The sequence below is a fragment of the Mustelus asterias genome, chromosome 16 (genome assembly GCF_964213995.1).
Source record: "Mustelus asterias chromosome 16, sMusAst1.hap1.1, whole genome shotgun sequence".
Lineage (NCBI taxonomy): Eukaryota > Metazoa > Chordata > Chondrichthyes > Carcharhiniformes > Triakidae > Mustelus > Mustelus asterias.
Genome location: NC_135816.1, coordinates 11,785,897 through 11,805,512, shown reverse-complemented (window position 1 = coordinate 11,805,512; position 19,616 = coordinate 11,785,897). Strand labels below are relative to the sequence as shown.

At 48.8% G+C, this 19,616-nt stretch overlaps 1 protein-coding gene across 1 annotated transcript in view; it reads left to right on the top strand.

Annotated features, from left to right (window-relative positions):
- The window catches only part of cdx1b (caudal type homeobox 1 b), a 55,242-nt gene extending 39,636 nt beyond the window's left edge, over window positions 1–15,606 (top strand). The window contains exons 3-4 of the mRNA XM_078231554.1: window positions 12,579–12,727; window positions 15,409–15,606. Of these exons, the coding sequence (XP_078087680.1) occupies window positions 12,579–12,727; window positions 15,409–15,606 (347 nt within the window). The remainder of the gene's footprint in view (window positions 1–12,578; window positions 12,728–15,408) is intronic.
- Window positions 15,607–19,616: the final 4,010 nt, after the last annotated feature.

The window sequence follows — 19,616 nt, the reverse complement described above, 5'->3', positions numbered from 1 at the left end:
GGGACAGTAAGGCAATTTCAAATCATTAGACTTACTCCCTGGCCTCTGATTAACATGTCTACCTGATCACTAACAGCAACTCAGAACTCTTTACCCCAAAGGACGCCCTCATCACACTGTTCAAAAAGATCTTCACCTGCAATGAATTCATGGATGCAGTGATTGTTTTTGATTTGATTTGATTTATTATTGTCACATGTGTGGGGGTAGGGCCTGGGTGGGATTGTGGTCGGTGCAGACTCGATGGGCCGAATGGCCTCCTTCTGCACCGTAGGGTTTCTATGATCTATGATTAACATACAGTGAAAAATATTGTTTCTTGCACGCTATACAAAGCATACCGTTCATAGAGAAGGAAGCGAGAGAGTGCAGAATGTAGTGTTACAGTCATAGCTAGGGTGCAGAGAAAGATCAACTTGATGCAAGGTAGGTCCATTCAAAGGTCTGACAGCAGCAGGGAAGAAGTTGTTTTTGAGTCGGTTGGTACGTGACCTCAGACTTTTGTATCTTTTTCCCGACAGAAGAAGATGGAAGAGAGAATGTCCGGGGAGCGGACGGTCCTTAATTATGCTGGCTGCTTTGTCGAGGCAAAGGATGGGGGGATAGTTTGTGTGAGAGATTGGGCTATATTCACGACCCTTTGTAGTTCCTTGTGGTCTTGGGCAGAATAGGAGCCAAACCAGCACCTTGTGTGGCAGCCACTATTACGCAGACTAAATTGATTCCAGGTTTGAAGGGACTGTCGTATGAGGAGCGTTTGAGCAGCTTGGGCTTGTACTCGCTGGAGTACAGAGATTGAGGGGGAATTTGATTTTGGTATATAAAATACTCAATGGGATTGATAAAGAAAATGTTTACCAAATGTTTTTCCTTCTAGAATAGTCTCGGACAAGAGGTCATAGCTCTCGAGTAAGAGGGGGGAAGATCAAGACAGAGATAAGGAGCAGCTACTTCTCACAGAGGGCGGTGAATCTATGGAACTCACTGCCCCAGAATGCAGTGGGTGCAGAATCAATCAATGGATTCACGAAAGAGATAAATACTTGATCGAAAGTGGGATAGAGGGCTATGGGGAAAAGGCAGGGAAGTGGAGTTAGGATGAGATGGAGATCAGCCAATGATCATATAGAATGGCGGAGCGGACTCAAGGGGCTGAATTGCCAACTCTTGCTCCTAATTCCTATGTTTCTAAGATTCTGCACAACAGCAAGGAGGTAAAGGACCAGCTAGTCATTGTTTCTCAGGTTGAGGGAAGAATGTTCAATATGCTGTGAACATCCTCTTCATGTATAGAATCTTGGGGATAAGGACATTGAATAATTTTGTGAAATGATGGCTGGGGTTCCCCGAGCTTGTCCGTGGCTGGGATTCTCCGACTCCCTCTGTGGCTGGGATTCTCTGATCTCGTCCACGGCTTGGATTCTCCGACCCTGTCTGCGGCTGGGATTCTCCGACCCCCTCCATGGCTGGGATTCTCCAACTCCCTCCGCGGCTGGGATTCTCCGACCCTGTCTGCGGCTGGGATTCTCCGACTCCCTTCGCGGCTGGGATTCTCCGATCTCGTCCATGGCTGGGATTCTCCGACTGCATCTGCGGCTGGGATTCTCCGACTCCCTCCGCGGCTGGGATTCTCCAACCCCGTCCGTGGCTCGGATTCTCCAACCCCGTCCGTGGCTGGGATTCTCCGACCTTATCCACGGCTGGGATTCTCCAACTGCGTCCGCGGCTGGGATTCTCCGACCCTGTCTGCGGCTGGGATTCTCCGACCTTATCCACGGCTGGGATTCTCCAACTGCGTCTGCGGCTGGGATTCTCCGACCCTGTCCGTGGCTGGGATTCTCCGACTGCGTCTGCGGCTGGGATTCTCCGACCTTGTCTGTGGCTGGGATTCTCCGACCCTGTCCGTGGCTGGGATTCTCCGACCCTGTCCGTGGCTGGGATTCTCCAACCCTGTCCGTGGCTGGGATTCTCCGACTGCGCCTGCGGCTGGGATTCTCCGACTCCCTCCGCGGCTGGGATTCTCCGACCTTATCCGCGGCTGGGATTCTCCGACCTTATCCGTGGCTGGGATTCTCCGACTGCGTCTGCGGCTGGGGTTCCCCGGTCCCGCTGCAGCGAATGGAATTTTGACTGAGTGCCAAATTCTCAGTTCTCGCTGGCTGCGGTGACGGGCGTGACTGGCCGGAGAATTCCGGCGGTGTGTGCAGCGTGTCATGTGCTCACAAGGAACATGTGACTGGACTGCTGGCTCCTGAATCCCTCCACCAGCGGCATAGCCTTCACCTGCCTGTAACAGGGACATGAACAGACACTGATCGGTGTGATCAGGCAATAACTGCATTGTAGCTCATAGAATCATCGAATGTTGATAGCACAGCAGTAGGCCATTCAGCCCATTGTGTCGGTACCGGCTCTCTACAGGAGTAACTCACATGTCACACTCCCTTCGCCCTTTCCCCATCGCCCTTTTTCTCTTCAGATAATTGGCCAATTCTCTGTTGGAAGCCATGCTTGAATCTGCTTCCACCACGCATGCAGACAGTTCATCCAAATGCTAACCACTTGCTGAATAAAAGGTATTTCCTCATGACGCTACTGATACCTGTTGTTGAATCAATCAGCTACCTAAGGAGGTAGATGGTGAAAGAGATTGCTCTTGCTACCTTTTTTTCTCAAGCCATCCCTTTGTTCTTCAGATAGTATCATATCTAGAATTTAGCACGGCCAATGCACCTAACCAGCACATCTTTCCGACTGTGGGAGGAAACCGGACCAGCCGGAAGAAACCCACGCAGACACAGGGGGAACGTGCAAACTCCGCACAGACGGTGACCCAGGCTGGGAATCGAACCCATGTCCCTGGTGCTGTGAGGCAGCAGTGCTAACCGCTGTGCCACTGTGCCGGCCCAATCTTTCACATTAGCAGCACGGCTTCCTCCCACAATCTGAAGTTGTACTGGTTAGGGTGCATTGGCCGTGCTAAATTCTCCCTCAGTGTACCCGAACACCCGGAATGTGGTGACGAGGGGATTTTCACAGTAACTTCATTGCAGCGTTAATGGAAGTCTACGTGTGACTTATAAATAGACTTAAATTCAACATTCTCCTGAACACAAGCACTCAAGCAGAAGCAGTGAAATTGTCTTCAATATTGCGCCTATCATTCACCCAACCCATTAACTTTATTTTTCTCTCTTGCCACAGATGCTGCCAGACCTATTCTAGCCTTTTCAACCTTTGCCGACCTCACTCTTCCATTATCATCATTGAGAATATCTTTCACAGTTCCTCCATTGGTTCAATATGTCTGTATTCTTTTCACCCGCTCTGCTGCGACCTCAACTCATCTGCTGTTGAAACTCACACCCATGCCACTGTTACCTTGAGGTTTGGGCTGGTCTCCCACATCCAACCTCTGTAAACCTGAGGTCACCCAAAACTCTGCTGCCCCTGTTCACACCAAGTCCTGTTTACCGATCACCCCTTCGCCTGTTGATCTGCAGTGACTCCCAGTTATGCAATTCCCCGAATTTAAAAGTCACATTTTGTTTTCAAATCCCTCTATGTGGCCCCTGGAAGGGTAGAGGGTTTTAGCTCAGTTGGGCAGCAGGGTCAGTGCAGGCCTGGGGGGGGGGGGGGGGGGGGGGGCGAAGGGCCTGTTCCTGTGCTGTAATTTTCTTTGTTCTTTGTTCTATAATCTTGCCCCTCCCCACCTCTGTAGTCTTCTTCAATGATGTGGACATGTCGGCGTTGGACTGGGGTAAACACAGTAAGAAGTCTCACAACACCAGGTTAAAGTCCAACAGGTTTATTTGGCAGCACAAGCTTTCGGAGCGATGCTCCTTCTTCAGCTGAGCTCTTCACTCACCTGATGAAGGGGCAGCGCTCCGAAAGCTCGTGCTGCCAAATAAACCTGTTGGACTTTAACCTGTTGTTGTGAGACTTCTTACTCTTCTTCAACCCTCAGGGATCATTCCAAACATTTGACTTTTCTGGTTTCTGTTCCAAATTAAATTTGTAGCTGTTCTATAATCCTCTGGCCGTGTGATCTATTTTTAATCATGTTTACATAACTCCAGCTTGGGTGTTCAGGGCACAGTTTGCAAATCTGCAGCTGACAAAAACTAGGAACTATTGTGAACTTTCAGGTGGACGGTTTGAAACTTCAAGAGGCTGCAGACAGGCTGGAAGAAATGGACTAGTGGATGGAATTTAATGCAGAGAAGTTTAAATTCATGCATTTTGAGGGGAAATCATAGAACCATAGAACCCTACAGTGCAGAAGGAGGCCATTCGGCCCATCGAGTCTGCACTGTCTCTGTGAATGAGCATCTTACCGAGGCCCATTCTGTCCCCGTAAGCCCACACACTTACCCCGGTAATCCTCTAACCTATGCATTTTGGGTACACTGAGGGAGAATTTAGCATGGCCAATGCACCTAACCAGCACGTCTTTGGACTGTGGGAGGAAACCGGAGCACCTGGAGGAAACTCACACAGATACGGGGGGAGGGGGGGAATGTGCAGACTCTGCACAGACAGTGACCCAAGCCGGGAATCGAACCTGGGTCCGTGGCACTGAGATGCAGCAGTGCTAACCACTGTGCCACCGTGCTGGCCATGTGATAGGAGAAATGATGTAAAATAAAGGAAGGGATCTGGAATTTTCCAACCCCCCTGCCCCGACAACGGCGAGGAAAAGTGCGGCACGACCAGCGTACCATTGAAATCTCCTTTCACAGCGGTGGGACTGGAAGATCCCAATGGCATGAAGGACTGGAAAACTCTGGCATACAATGTTAAAGGGGGTGCAGGAGCAGAGGGACTTGGGCTATATGTGTACAGATCATTGGAGCTGTAAGGGCAAGTTGAGGAAGTGGTGAGTAAAACATATGGAATCCTAGGAGTTATACAGAGAGGCATAAACTACAAAAGCAAGTAAGTTATGGGGAGCATTTCTAGAACACTGGTTCAGTCTCAATTGGAGTATGTCTGTACGGTTCTGGGCACTGCACTTTAGGAAGGATGTAAAGGCTTTAGAGAGGGTGCAGATAAGATTTTTTAATTCATTCATGGGACATGGACATCACTGGCTGGCCAGCATTTACTGCCCACCCCTAGTTGTCCAAGGGCGGCTGAGAGTCAACCACATTGCTGTGGCTCTGGAGTCGCATGTAGGCCAGACCGGGTAAGGACGGCAGATTTCATTCCCTGAAGGACATCAGCGAACCAGATGGGTTTTTCCGACAATCGATTCATGGTCATCAGCAGATTTTTAATTCCAGATTTTTTTTATTGAATTCAATTACACCATCTGCCGTGGCAAGATTCAAATCCGGGTCCCCAGAACATTAGCTGAGTTTGTGGGTTAATAGTCTCGTGATAATACCACTAGGCCATCTCCCCCCCAAAGAATAGCTCCAGCAATGAAGCCATAGGTCATGAGGATGCTTGATCGAGGTGTTCAAAAGCACGAGGGGTGTGGACAGAGTTGATAGGGAGACAATGCTCCCACTGACAGAAGGGTTGAGAGCCAGAGGACACAGATTTAAGGTAATTGGCAAAAGAAGCAACAATAATATGAGGAAAAACATTTTTACGAAGCGAGTGGTTAGGATCTGGAATGTTCTGCCTGTGTGTGGTGGAGGCAGATTTAATTGTGGCTTTCCAAAGGCAATCTGGATAATTTTTTCAATCAAAAGAATTTTCGGGAAGGGAAAGGAGGGGGACATGGGCCTGGGTGGATTGCTGACACATTGACACATCTGATTTACTCACCTTCTCTCATGGGGCAACCTTTCTAGATGATTCTATAACCCTCCTGCGAAAGGCTTTGGAGTGTACAGTAGCAGAGTGATACGTCACTGCTGCCTCACTGAGCCAGGGGCCCAGGTTCGATTCCTGGCCTTGGGTCAGTATCTGTGGGGAATCTGCACGTTCCCCCCGTGTCTGCGTGGGTTTCCTCCGGGCGCTCCGGTTTCCTCCCACAGTCCGAAAGACTTGCTGGTTAGGGTGCATTGACAATGCTAAATCACCCCTTAGTGTGCCAAGATGTGTAGGCTGAGGGATTCGTTGGGTAAATGCGTGGGGTTACAGGACAGGGTGGGGGGTAATCCTGGGGATGATGCTCGTTCGGAAGGTTGGTGCAGACTGGATGGGCCGATTGGCCTCTTTCTGCACGATAGGGATTCTATGATTCGATGTTTGACTGTGGTGAAGGTGCTATATAAACACAAGGGGTGGAATTTTCCTGTCCTGCCCACTACGCGAATCGTAGTGGGCGGGACAGAAAGTTCAGCGGACCATGCAAAGGTCTTTTGACCTCGGGTGGGAACTTCCAGCCTTGGGGCGAGCGTGACTGGAAAATCCCACCCAAGATGTTGTTGTTGTAATATGGAGGCCAGAGCTGTGCAGTGTACTTGAATGGTGCTTTACTGGGATTGCGTAGACAAAGGCAGGGAAGGAGGTTTCGGAAAGGTTGTTTAAAACCTTGAATTCTTCTTCCAAGAAAATATTATTTTTCCCTCTTGGGGGTTGTCATGAAACGAGTGAAGTTGGGTGGAAGTAGTTTGATGCAGAGTGTTGTTGCCACATGGAGTGCTCTGTCATTGGGTGTGGTCATGGATAAAACCATTGCTGCCTCAGAATAAAAGGAAACTGTAATTTGAAACAGAGAAAAACACAAGTTTTGGGGAAGAGCATGGGACATTCTACGGATTGGCTCGGGTCACTATCTGTGTGAAGTTTGCACATTCACCTCGTGTCTGCGTGGGTTTCCTCCGGGTGCTCCGGTTTCCTCCCACAGTCCAAAGATGTGCGGGTTAGGTTGATTGGCCAAAATTGCCCCTTAGAGTCCTGGGATGTGTAGGTTAGAGGGATTAGCGGGTAAAATATGTGGGGGTAGGGCCTGGGTGGGATTGTGGTCGGTGCAGACTCGATGGGCCGAATGGCCTCCTTCTGCATTGTAGGGTTTCTATGATTGCTCCAGCACGGAGCTAGGTCGGTCAGGATGGGCAGAGTGGCCCCAAGCTGTGCTATGCACCCTGGGAGTTCTGTCTGCAAATAATTGGGGGGTGATTGTAGTGAAAGGTTGAAAATGGTGCTGAAATGTGTGTAGCGCTGTTAAGATACGCTGTTTGAAAATCTGGCTTCTGATCCTAATTTCTGATTTGTACTTCCTGCGGGGTTAATCTAGAAGCTTATTGGTTTAGCATTCGAGTGCTGGTCAGGTGTAATTTTGGTCGGGCCGTGTGTGCGGGCTCCTTCCCGCTCAGTGTGTCGTGTCAAAGAACAACGAACAGTACAGCGCAGGAAAAGGACCTTCGGCCCTCCAAGCCTGCGTCGATCACGTTTACCTATCTGGACCAATTGCTTATATCCCTCTATTCGCTGTCTGTCCTGACTGACGGACAGCGAATCATTTAGCAATGTCCCTGCTGCAGAGTGAGAGGCTCTCGGGTGCTGCTCTTGAGCTCCCGGGGTAGAGATAGAAACTAGAAACTAGTAGGCCATTCGGCCCTTCGAGCCTGCTCCGCCATTCATTTTTGATCACGGCTGATCATCAAATTCAGTCTCCTGATCCCCCTGATCCCAAGATCCAGGGGAGGATGGGGTAGCGGGGACGGTGTGGGGGCGGGGGGGGGGGGGGGGGGGGGGGGCGGGGGCATGTCTGAACCTGTTGTCTCTTGTCCCCTCCAGCGGCAGCCACTCTGCCTGACATCATGCTCTCCACTCATCCCCTCTCCAGACCAAAGAAAACCCACGACAGAGTCAGAGTCCTTCCAGTTAGAGTCTTTTTCCCAGGATTGAAGGGTCAATTACTCAGGTTGAGAGTGAGAGGGGGAAAGTTTAAAAGAGATGTTAGGGGCAAGTTTTTCACACAGAGGGTGGGGAATGCCTGGAACGCACTGCCGGAGGAGGTGGTGGAAGCAGATTCTATAACAATGTTCAAGAGACATCTGGATAGATACATGAATAGGCAGCGAATAGAGGGATATGGACCGTGTAGAGGCAAGAAAATATTAGATTAGAGAGACATCTGTGTTGGCACAGACTTGGTGGGCCGAAGGGTCTGTTCCTGTGCTGTACTGTTTTCTGTTATGGCCAAGCTCCCTCTCGGTGACTCAATGACAGTCTCCAAAATGTAACACAGCATTGAATTCCTACAGTAGGGGGAGACTATTTGGCTCATTTCGTTTTCCCCGACTCTCTGAAGAAGCATCGCGCCCAGACCCTCCCTTCCACCCTATCCCTGTAACCCCACACATTTACCATGGTTAATCCACCTAACCTACACGTTCCGCACTGTATGACTCTATAACTCTATCTTGGGACATTAAGAGACAATGTAGCATGGCCAATCCACTCAACCTGCACATCTTCGGACTGTGGGAGGAAACCGGAGCACCCGGAGGAAACCCCACGCTGACACGGGGAGAAAGTGCAAACTCCACACAGACAGTGACCCGAGCCAGGAATCGAACCCGGGTCCCTGGCGCTGTGAAGCAGCAGTGCTAACCACTGTGCCATTGTGCCACCCTTCATCACTCCAGGTGTGAATTTCCAGAATCAATGCAGCTTGAATGTTGGTGAAATTCTCCCAGTGAGACTCCTGACGTGTTTTAAAAGTTTCCTTCGACCCTCCAGCAGTAATTGGACAGTAAAAGGTGACAATTAATGCTGTTTTTACTGATGTGCCCCTGCCTGCAGCTTGGAGGAAGCATTCGGTTAAACGCTAACCATCAAAATAACATGCTCGCCGGCAAATTAATTGGCAATCAGCTTCCGATTAATCCTCTGGGCAGAGGTGCCTCTTTAGGAAGGTGGTGACTTGCTCTAATGATGGGGCTAAACTAGCTGACGTTTCAGCTCAAGACCTCATCCAGGCCTCCCCAGAGTGTCCAGAGCTTTACATGGTGCCTGGGGTTTGTCAAGCTCTGCTACGACATGTGATAGGCAGAGGTTAAATCCTGGTGCTGCTTTAACTGGAGTCAGGAATCAGCGACACAAACTGGTATCTTCAACCTGACTACAAATGGTGAAATTGTTTGCTGGCAAACTGCGAGGATCTCCTGTCCTCTGAAGCAGCACACAGGCGGATTGAAAGGATGAGAAAGAGCAGGAGTGGGCGGTGACCCCCCCCCCCCCCCCCCGCCCCCCCGAGTCGGGGGTCCCGGGCAATGATCTCTCCAACCTCTGAAGTGGAAAGCCTTGCATTTGTATTGCATCAATCATGACATGAGAAACATAGAAAGATAGAAGATAGGAGCAGGATGAGGCCATTCGGCCCTTCGAGCCTGCTCCGCCATTCATCACGATCATGGCTGATCGTCCAACTCAATAGCCCAATCCTGCTTTCTCCCCATAACCTTTGATCCCATTCGCCCCAAGTGCTATATCCAGCCGCCTCTTGAATATATTTTCCAGTGTTCCAGTGCACCTTGATTTGATTTGATTTATTGTTGTCACATGTATTAGTATACAGTGAAAAGTATTGTTTCTTGCACACTATCTAGACAAAGCATACCGTTCATAGAGAAGGAAAGGAGAGAATGCAGAATGTAGTGTTACAGTCATAGCTAGGGGGTAGAGAAAGATCAACCTAATGCAAGGTAGGTCCATTCAAACGTCTTTGACAGCAGCAGAGAAGAAGCTGTTCTTGAGTCGGTTGGTGCGTGACCCCAGACTTTTGTATCTTTTTCCCGACGGACAAAGGTGAAAGAGAGAATGTCCGGGGTGTGTGGCATCCTTAATTATGCTGGCTGTTTTGGAACCAATGCTTCCTTGTAAGAAATGAAACACTTGGTAAAGCGTAGTCACTGTTATAATATCGGAAACGCAGCAGTCAATTTGCACACAGCCAGCTTTCACACTCAGCAGTGCGATAATCTGTTTGAATGACATTCATCGATGGATAAATATTAACCCTAGGCGCCCTCTTTGAAATCGTGGCATTAGCATTTCTTTACATCTACTGTGGGGGTGGATGGGGCCTTAATTTAACAAGACTATTAATCCAGAAACTCAGCTAATGTTCTGGGGACCCGGGTTCGAATCCCGCCACGGCAGATGGTGGAATTTGAATTCGATAAAAAATATCTGGAATTAAGAATCTCCAGGTGACCATTGTCGATTGTTGGAAAAACCCATCTGATTCACTAATGTCCTTTAGGGAAGGAAATCTGCCGTCCTTACCTGGTCTGGCCTACATGTGACTCCAGAGCCACAGCAATGTGGTTGACTCTCAACAGCCGTCCAAGGGCAACTAGGGATGGGCAATAAATGCTGGCCAGCGACGCCCATGTCCCACAAATGAATAAAAAAAAGAACTGCGGGGTTGTGGGGGGGAATGGGCAGTTTAAAAATAAGGGGTCTCCCATCAAGTATGGCGATGAGGAGGAATTTCTTCTCTCATAGGGTTGGTAGAGTTCAGAGTTCCCTTCCCATCAATCATTGCAGGCTGGGTCACTGAAGCCAAATGGAGGGCGAGAAGAAAGATATTGTTTTTTACACAGCGGAATGTTGTAGAACATAGAACATAGAACAGTACAGCACAGAACAGGCCCTTCGGCCCACGATGTTGTGCCGAGCTTTATCTGAAAAACTGGAGTTGGAATTCTTTGCCTGAAAGGATTCAGAAACAATAGTAACTTTCGAAAGAGGTCCGGTTAGTCGAACATTTCATAGAATCCCTACAATGCAGAAGGAAACCATTTGGCCCATCGAGTCTGCACCGACCACAATCCCATCCCTATCCTCATAACCCCATGCATTTGCCCTAGCTAGTCCCCCTGATACTAAGGAGCAATTTAGCACGGCCAATCCACCTAACCTGCACATCTTTGGAGTGTGGGAGGAAACTGGAGCACCCGGAGGAAACCCACGCAGACACGGGGAGAACGTGCAAACTCCACACAGACAGTGACCCAAGCCGGGAATTGAACCTGGGTCCCTCGCGCTGTGAGGCCGCAGTGCTAAACACTGTGCCACCGTGGTTAAGTGCTTGAAGGGGGAACGATTTACGGGGCAAAGAGGATGAAGGACCAGCACAGGCCTGGAGGACCAAGTGGCCTATTCCTGCACTGAATCATTCTATAATAGGGTGACATGTTGTTCCTTCTTGCTGTGCTCAGATGGACCCAGTGATGTGTAAACGGAAGGGCATGCTGCTATCGATGTTATTTGACACATTTCACGCCAATGTTGTTTTGGGACTGTCACATTATGGAGTTAACTTCAGTTCACACACTTAGACACTGTGTCGACACACCAACTAGTGACTCACGCTGGTCGCTTGTGGTTTGACAACCAGATTTTCCACTAGTTACTGGGCTGCTTGGATGCTTTTTGCTGACTCCACCCTCACCACTTGCACGCGAGCCTGAAAAAAAAAACCTGTTTATTTTTGTATTTCTTTCAACAACAAAAACACACAGAAAATATCATGCCTTTCTAATCCTGCAGCAGACGAATCAAGAAATAGCGTGCCTTTCTCACCCCAGGGTAGCTGGAGCAGGGAAACGGGAGGAGGGATGGGGGACCAATGCACTATCACCCACCAGAATCCGACCCACAGCCCAGGTGGACACTGCGGCCTAACGCGGAGGGAGTTCGGTCCTTCTTGCTGGATGATATCTGTGCCATGATGGTGTACTGACTGTGCCATCAAATCAGTAATGACTTCCAGCCCTGTCACCGAGATCTTGCTTGCGGCATTTGGAACAAAATCTGGAAATGGAAACAGCTAGCTGGTTCACGAATAGCCTTTACTGAGAAGGAAACCTGCCGTCCTTACCCAGGCTGGCCTATACGCCACTCCAGACCGGCACCAACGCAGCTGCCTCTCAACCTCCCTCTCAAGGGGCCCAGCGAGAAACGCGCCTTGTACAAAACCCACCACCAGGGATTAAAGAAGGCCTACCATCTCCTTCTCAGGACAACTAGGGCTGGCCAATTAATACCAGCCTTCGCAGTGTTAACCAGGTTCCCTAATCAGATATCTGACCTCTCAGTTGCATGTGTAAGATCCCACAGACACTATTTTGAATAGAAGGGCTGTTCTCCCTGGTGCCCAGGGCAACATTTATCCCGCAACCAACGTCATTCAATCAAGAATATTTAGTCATTTTTGCATTGTTATTTGTGGGCTCTTGCTGTGTACAATAATGTTCCCTACAGTATAACAGTGACTACACTTCCAAAGTACTTCACTCGCCTGATGAAGGAGCAGCGCTCCGAAAGCTCGTGATTCCAAATAAGCCTGTTGGACTTCAACCTGGTGTTGTGAGACTTGTTGGATGAGGACATTAAATGTTATGGAGCTAAGGTGTATATAGTGAGGTGAGGTACAGGTCAGCAATAATCTTAGTGAATGGCGGAATGGGCTGGAGGAGCTGAATGGCCTCGTTCTGTCCCTGTATCTTTATAAATGTATTTAGCCATGCCATTTCCCAATTAAATACAGGTGGCCGGTGGATAATGTACGGGCCAGCACTGGCCTTGCACTGGCTGTAAGGTGGAGATTCTCGCGTGTTCAAGGCCATGCTTAATAAATCAGGTTGTTCCTTCCTGTTTACCAGCAGGCAAAACCAGAACGAAAGACAAGTATCGAGTGGTCTACACTGATCATCAAAGGCTGGAGTTAGAGAAGGAATTCCACTACAGCAGATACATTACCATCCGCAGGAAATCTGAATTGGCAATCGCATTAGGATTGTCTGAACGACAGGTGGGTGTGTCTCATTTATGTGTAACAAGAACCTAAATCCCAGCAAACTATTGCCATGGGTGTCATTGGTCAGTGACTTGTCGAGACATGGAAGCTTAATATGTCCCCCTAGGTTGCGCCTCGGCCTGTGCTCAGTGAGTGAGGGAAATAGCCTCAGTTGGTCTGGTCCAGAGTGGGAGGAAGATCCAGCCAGGGGTTATTGCCAATGCTGGCAGTGTGTGGTGTGTGTGCATTTACCTGTGTGTGTATCTGTAGCATGTAAAGCAAAGTAAACTTTATTTATTAGTTACAAGTAGATTTACATTGACACTGCAATGAAGTTACTGTGAAAATCCCCCAGTCGCCACGCTCCACTGCCTGTTCAGGTACACTGAGGGTGAATTTAGCATGGCCAATTCACATAACCTGCACATCTTTGGACTGTGGGAGGAAACTGGAGCACCCGGAGGAAACCCGCGTAGACATGGGGAGAATGTGCAAACTCCACACAGACGGTGACCCAAGCCAGGAAACAAACCCGGGTCCCTGGCGCTGTGAGGCAGCAGTGATAACCACTGTGCCACCATGCCGCCCCATGTGCATATGTATCTGTGTTTGTCAGTCTGTGCAGGTATGGTATCCATGTGACCGTTCGTGGCTGTTCGTGTTGTCATGAGATCGATAACTTTTAAAGAGAGGTGAATTTCCGATTGACCGACAGAAAGAGTCATGGGACAAGAAGTCACGTTTTAAGGCATTAATGTAACAAACAAACTAAAATCAACACTAATCAAACGTTATTTGACAGGCAACTAATAAATCAAAGAAAAGATTACTCTTGCATTTACCAATTAACTCAATGGGATGCCCACCTCTGGCTGATGGGTAGCAATGCAAGACAAAGGCCACAATTCTCCGATCACGCCCGTGGCCCAGATTCTCCAGTCCTGCTGCAGGGAATGGAGTTTTGGCTGAGCGTCAAATATTCCGTTCTCGCTGGCAGCCATAGTGGGGCGTGCGAGACTGGAGAATGCCAGCTGAAGTTTCAGGGCACCCTCAGTTTCCAGCAAGCCCATTACTTCCTGCCATACCAGATTGAATCTTCTGATGTCCTTTGAAAATCATTCCACTCGAAGTGTGTGTGCCACATTTCCACCAGCCAGGGCCCTGTTGATGCCTCCTTGTTCCCTAAATCTCAAAGTCCGGTCTGTACCCCATTCCCTTCCTTTTGAAAACAAACTTTAAAAGCATGGGGCGGCATGGTGGCACAGTGGTTAGCACTGCTGCCTCACAGCGCCAGGTACCCGGGTTTGAATCCCGGCTCGGGTCACTGTGTGTGTGGAGTTTGCACATTCTCTCCGTGTCTGCGTGGGTTTCCTCCGGGTGCTCCGGTTTCCTCCCACAGTCCGAAGGACATGCAGGTTAGGTGGGTTGGCCTTGCTACATTGCCCCTTAGTGGATCAGCTAGGGTAAATGCATGGGGTTATGGGGATAGGGCCTGGGTGGGATTGTGGTCGGTGCAGACTCGATGGGCCGAATGGCCTCCTTCTGCACTGTAGGGATTCTATGATTCCATTTACTTGCTAATACAGAAAATATTTCATCCTGCTCTTCAGTGCGATGCTCCCACACAGCAGTAAACTCTTTGTCTTCCTCTGCCAGGAAGCAACCATGTTGTTACTTGATGTTACAATAGGTTTTGGTTTGGATTTCTTTCCCCAGTTGTTGTGAAATCAAAGTTTTATAAGATGGCTATCTTTAAATTTAAGGTAAAACGAAATGTTCTGGAATGGGGGGTGGGTGTGGTGGTGGTGGGGACTGTGGTGTTAGGTGGGCCATTCAGCCCTTCGATCCTGCACCCCCATTCAATATGATCATGGCTCATCATGCACTTACAGTATCCCATTCCCACTTTCTCTCCATACCCCTCGATCCCTTTAGCCACCAGGGCCACGTCCAGCTCCCTCTTGAAAATATTTTCTTTCTTTTTCTAGAGTGCAGAAAAGATTTACTAGGTTTTTTCTGGGACTTGGTGGTTTGAGTTATCAGGAGAGGCTGGATAGACTGGGACTTTTTTCTCTGGAGCGTAGGAGGCTGAGGGGCGATCTTATAGAGGTCTATAAAATAATGAGAGGCACAGATCAGCCAGATAGTCAATATCTTTTCCCAAAGGTAGGGGAGTCTAAAACTAGCGAGCATTGGTTTAAGGTGAGAGGGGAGAGATACAAAAGGGTCTCGAGGAGCAATTTTTATCACACAGAGGGTGGTGAGTGTCTGGAGCAAGCTGCCAGTAGAGGCGGGTACAATTTTGTCTTTTAAAAAACGTTCAGACAGTTACAAGGGTAAGATGGCTATTGAGGGATATGGGCCAAACGTAGACAATTGGGACTAGCTTAATCATTAAAAAAAAGGGGTGGCATGGACAAGTTGGGCCGAAAGGCCTGTTTCCGTGCTGTAAACCTCTATGACTTTATGACTCTAAGAAGTTCTTCCTCATCTCAGTCCTGAATGGCTCACCCACAGCAGGTGCCATATCTTACCCTTGCTAAAAATGCAAGACTTGTGCAGCCCTCGCCCTCACGCCACTCATTTTAAGTTGATAAATAAAGTAAGAAGTAATTGTGTCTGGATATTGGAGCTTGGAATGATGGAGAGTCTTTTTTGATGTAGACTGTCTGCTCTCTTCTCTCGCCCCGTCCCAGGTGAAGATTTGGTTCCAGAACAGGCGAGCAAAAGAGAGGAAAATCAACAAGAAGAAGCAGCAATCCCAGCAGGCCAGCACGACCACGCCCACTCCACCAGTCCCCGGGCCTCCCACAGCCATTGGACTGGTCAGCAGCAGCAGCAACCTTGTCTCTCAGTCCATCCCACTGACTATCAAAGAGGAATACCTGTCCTAACCCAAACTCCTCTCTCTACCTGTATCTCCGGGGGCAACGGGGCCTGCTCTATTCTGGATCCGGCAAGGCTGTGGCTCCAGCAAGGGAGAGACTCGCTTTACAACATGGAAGAGGCTTTTGTTCTTTGGGAATGGCGACCGTCATTGAACACTCGGAATGCCGCCTCCGTCCACCCTCCCTCGTCGCCTCGGGAAGGTGGAGGAGGAGGGTGGGGGGAGCGGCAGTGAGAAGGAACAGGTTGGGCCTTTGGGATCGAGGCTTGAACTCTAACCTTTTGCTTTGCCAATCCATTGGGAAACCTGACTCGCTGCCCAGGGGAACAGAACTAAACACAGAGACGGACGAGCCATCTCTCGGAGTAGGCGTCTGTTGCGGTGTTGATCTTTCTGGAGACCGTGTTCAGTAACAAGGCCGCACTCTCCCGAGTGAGATCAGTGACCGCTTCACCAAGCGTTGGCCTCTGCTGTTGTGAATGCTTTTGAATTTGCTTTTTTTTTTGGATAGGCTGTAATATATTTCACCTGGTTAAAGGGGCTTGTTTATTTTTTAAGAAAGAGTTTATTATTCAAGGGGGTGCATTCTGCCGGAACACGGCACCATTTTTTCCAAATTGGACCTCCAAGAATGTTTCTTTGATTTTGATAGGGAAATGCACCTCAGTCTTGTTGCTTTTATAGATATTATTCTGCATCCTCTCCCCGTGGAAGTCACGTAAAAGTGGTACAACAACAACTTGCATTTATCTTGCACCTTCCATATCGCAACATGCCCATTGAGTCCATTCTGGCTCCCCATAGAGCGATCCAAGCTGTCCCGTTCTAACCCGTTAGTCCGGTTTATTTCAGTATCCATCCGATCTCCTTTTCAAATCATCCATCGTCTCCGCTTCCACCACCCTCGTGAGCATCGAGTTCCAACTCATTACCACTCACTGTGTAAAGACAGTCTACCTCCCATTCCTCCCACCCTTCATCTCTTGCTCAAAACGTTGAATCAGTGTCCTCTGGGCCTTGTACTAGCAGCTAATGGGAACGGTTTTCCTGTCTGCCTTATCGTGTGTGCCTCTATCAAATCTCCCCTCAACCTCCTTTGCTCCAAATACAACAGCCCCAGCTTCTCCAACCCAAACATTGTACCCATCAACAAGACCATAAGACATAGGAGCAGAATTAGGCCACTCGGCCCATCGAGTCCAATCCGCCATTCAATCATGGCTGATATTTTTCTTATCCCCATTCTCCTGCCTTTTCCCCATAACCCCTGATTCCCTTATTAATCAAGAACCTATCTATCTCTGTTTAAAGACACTCAATGACCCGGCCTCCACAGCCTTCTGCGGCAAAGAGTTCCACAGATTCACCACTCTCTGGCTGAAGAAATTCCTCCTCATCTCTGTTTTAAAGGATCATCCCTTTAGCCTGAGGTTGTGCCCTCTGGTTCTAGTTTTTCCTACTAGTGGAAACATCCTCTCCACGTCCACTCTATCCAGGCCTCACAGTATCCTATAAGTTTCAATAAGATCCCATCTCATCCTTCTAAACCCCAACGAGTACAGACCCAGAGTCCTCAACCATTCCCCCTCATACGACAAGCTCTTCATTCCAGGCAGTATGGAAAGATGTCAGTAACTACTGACCACTGCTGGCCTGGCCCCAAAATGCGGAGCAGATATTAATGCCCTGTGGTATCACTGCCTTCAACCAAGATTTTCAGGTCAGTGATACCAACGGAGAGCATCAAACTCTCTGGGGAACGCTCTGTAATTATGACCAAACTGAACACTAATTCCGCTAAAGATGACTCAAGTTGGAACTGCTCCCTGGAACTAGGGTATAGTTTACTCAGCCTCTGCTCCGCTCAATGTCTTCCTTGGGAATGTTGCTTCACATCCTGATTGGACATGGGTCTATGCCTGTGATTCATCCTGAGAATTACATCTGCAGCACAGAGACAGGCTGTACATTGTGGTTGGCCCATGAGCTGCTGATCAATCACATTTATCTCACCCTATCACCATGATCTTTTATTCCTTTTCTTCTACTCAGTTTTTTAATCTCGCTTCCCCTTAAATGGATCATTACTCTTCCCTCGATCACTCCTTTAGGCAGCGTATTCCAAAATCTCACTCTGGGCAAGGGGCTCCCTTTGTGTTCCGATTGGATTTTATTCGTGACCATCTTATGATCTTTAATGTCGGTCTCCCCACGAGTGGAGACATCCTCTCCAAAAGCTACTCCATCAAACTCTGTCACACTCTTAAAGACCTTGATTAGGTCATGGCTGAATGAATAAAGACAAGAGGGTGCTAATGCGTTCCACATTTGCTCCACTCCCTGGGCCGAGAGCTTCCTCCTGAATTCCCCGTTGAGTTCATTAGTGACGACATATTCCTGGCCCTAATTCTGGACCTCCCCACAAACGGAAACATGTCCTCTACATAATCTCCCAAACCCTTTCACCATTTCAATGACGTCTATTTGTCAGACCATAAGGAGCGGCAGTAAACCATTCGTCCCATTGAGTCTGCTCTGCCTTTCAATGAGAGGTGACCCCTGAACCTCCCCTAAAGAAAAATCTCAACCATTTCAATCTTTTCTTATAGACATCGTCTCTCAGCTCTGGTATCTCCACATGGTGAGTCCCTGGTTGCCACCTGAAAACTGTTGTTCGTTCCCCCTCCTCCAGGCTGGTCCAGAATGTCCTCTTGCTTGCTGTATCAATATAGTCTTAAAGACAACTCCTTCAGCAGTAGGAAAGGGGCTTGTAGCTGGCTCCCAGCATAAAGTGTCAGCCATCGCTCAGTCTCCAATGTAGCGATGACACATTCAACATTCACTCCCTTCACCATTGACATACAGTGTGTACCATCTACAAGATACACTGCAGCAACTCACCAAGGCTCCTTAGGCAGCACCTTCCAAACCCACGGCCTCTGCCACCTGGAAGGACAAGGGCAGCAGATACACCACACCCGCAGGTTCCCCTCCAAGCCATACACCATCCTGACTTGGAAACATATTGCTCACTGTTCCTTCACTGTCGCTGAGTCAAAATCCTGGAGCTCCCTCCCTAACAGCACTGTAGCTGTACCTACACCACAGGGACTACAGTGGTTCAAGAAGGCGGCTCACCACCACCTTAAGGATGGGCAATAAATACTGTCAAAGCTAGCGATGCCCACATCCTGTGAAAGACTTTTTAAGAAAGCACTTCAAAAGTACTTAATTGGTTGTAATGCATTTGGGATGTCCTGAGGTTTGTGAAAGGTGCTATAGAAATGTAAGTGTTCTCTCTTCTTCTTTCAATGGGCTATCACTGTCACCTCTGAGTCAGATGGTGGCCGGTTCAAGTCCCACCTCAGGAACTTGGGCGCAATAATCCAGGCTGACTTTCCTGGTGCATTACTGAGGGAGTACTGCACTATCGGAGGTACCGAGTTTCAGTGAGACATTAAGCTGAAGCTCCGCCTGCCCTCTCAGGTAGGAGGTGTTGGTTTCCCCCAGCTGTGGGGGGAGCCGACTAGTTCCCCTCCCAGTGCCCTAGCGAATGCTAGTCCCTTATCCAACTGACTGAAAATGATCTGATCATTATCACCTTGCCGCTTGCTGTGCACAATTTGGCACGTTTCCTGCATCACAGTTTTGCCTAAGTACTTCAAAAGTACTTTATTAACCGCAAGGTGCATTAACACACCCTGAAGTTGTGAAAGGCGCCATAGGAATTACATATTTTTAATTTTCCCCTGCAGTAAAGTCCCAGAACAGGACAGTATAATGGATAAAGGGGCAGAAAGGTCTAGCTTTTCTGAGGGCTGCGGTTGAGCAGTCAGTGAGGTTGTAAGTGATACCTCGCTACATGAGGAGTGTGTCACTGATATGGAAATCTGTACAGCGTTGCTATAGCGACGGTGGGCGATTGTTCAGTCACAATGAGCTCCGATGAAGTAGTTTGCTGCTCATGATTGATTTAACTGAGGTGTGAATCCACATCAGGCTGACAGGGATGATGTA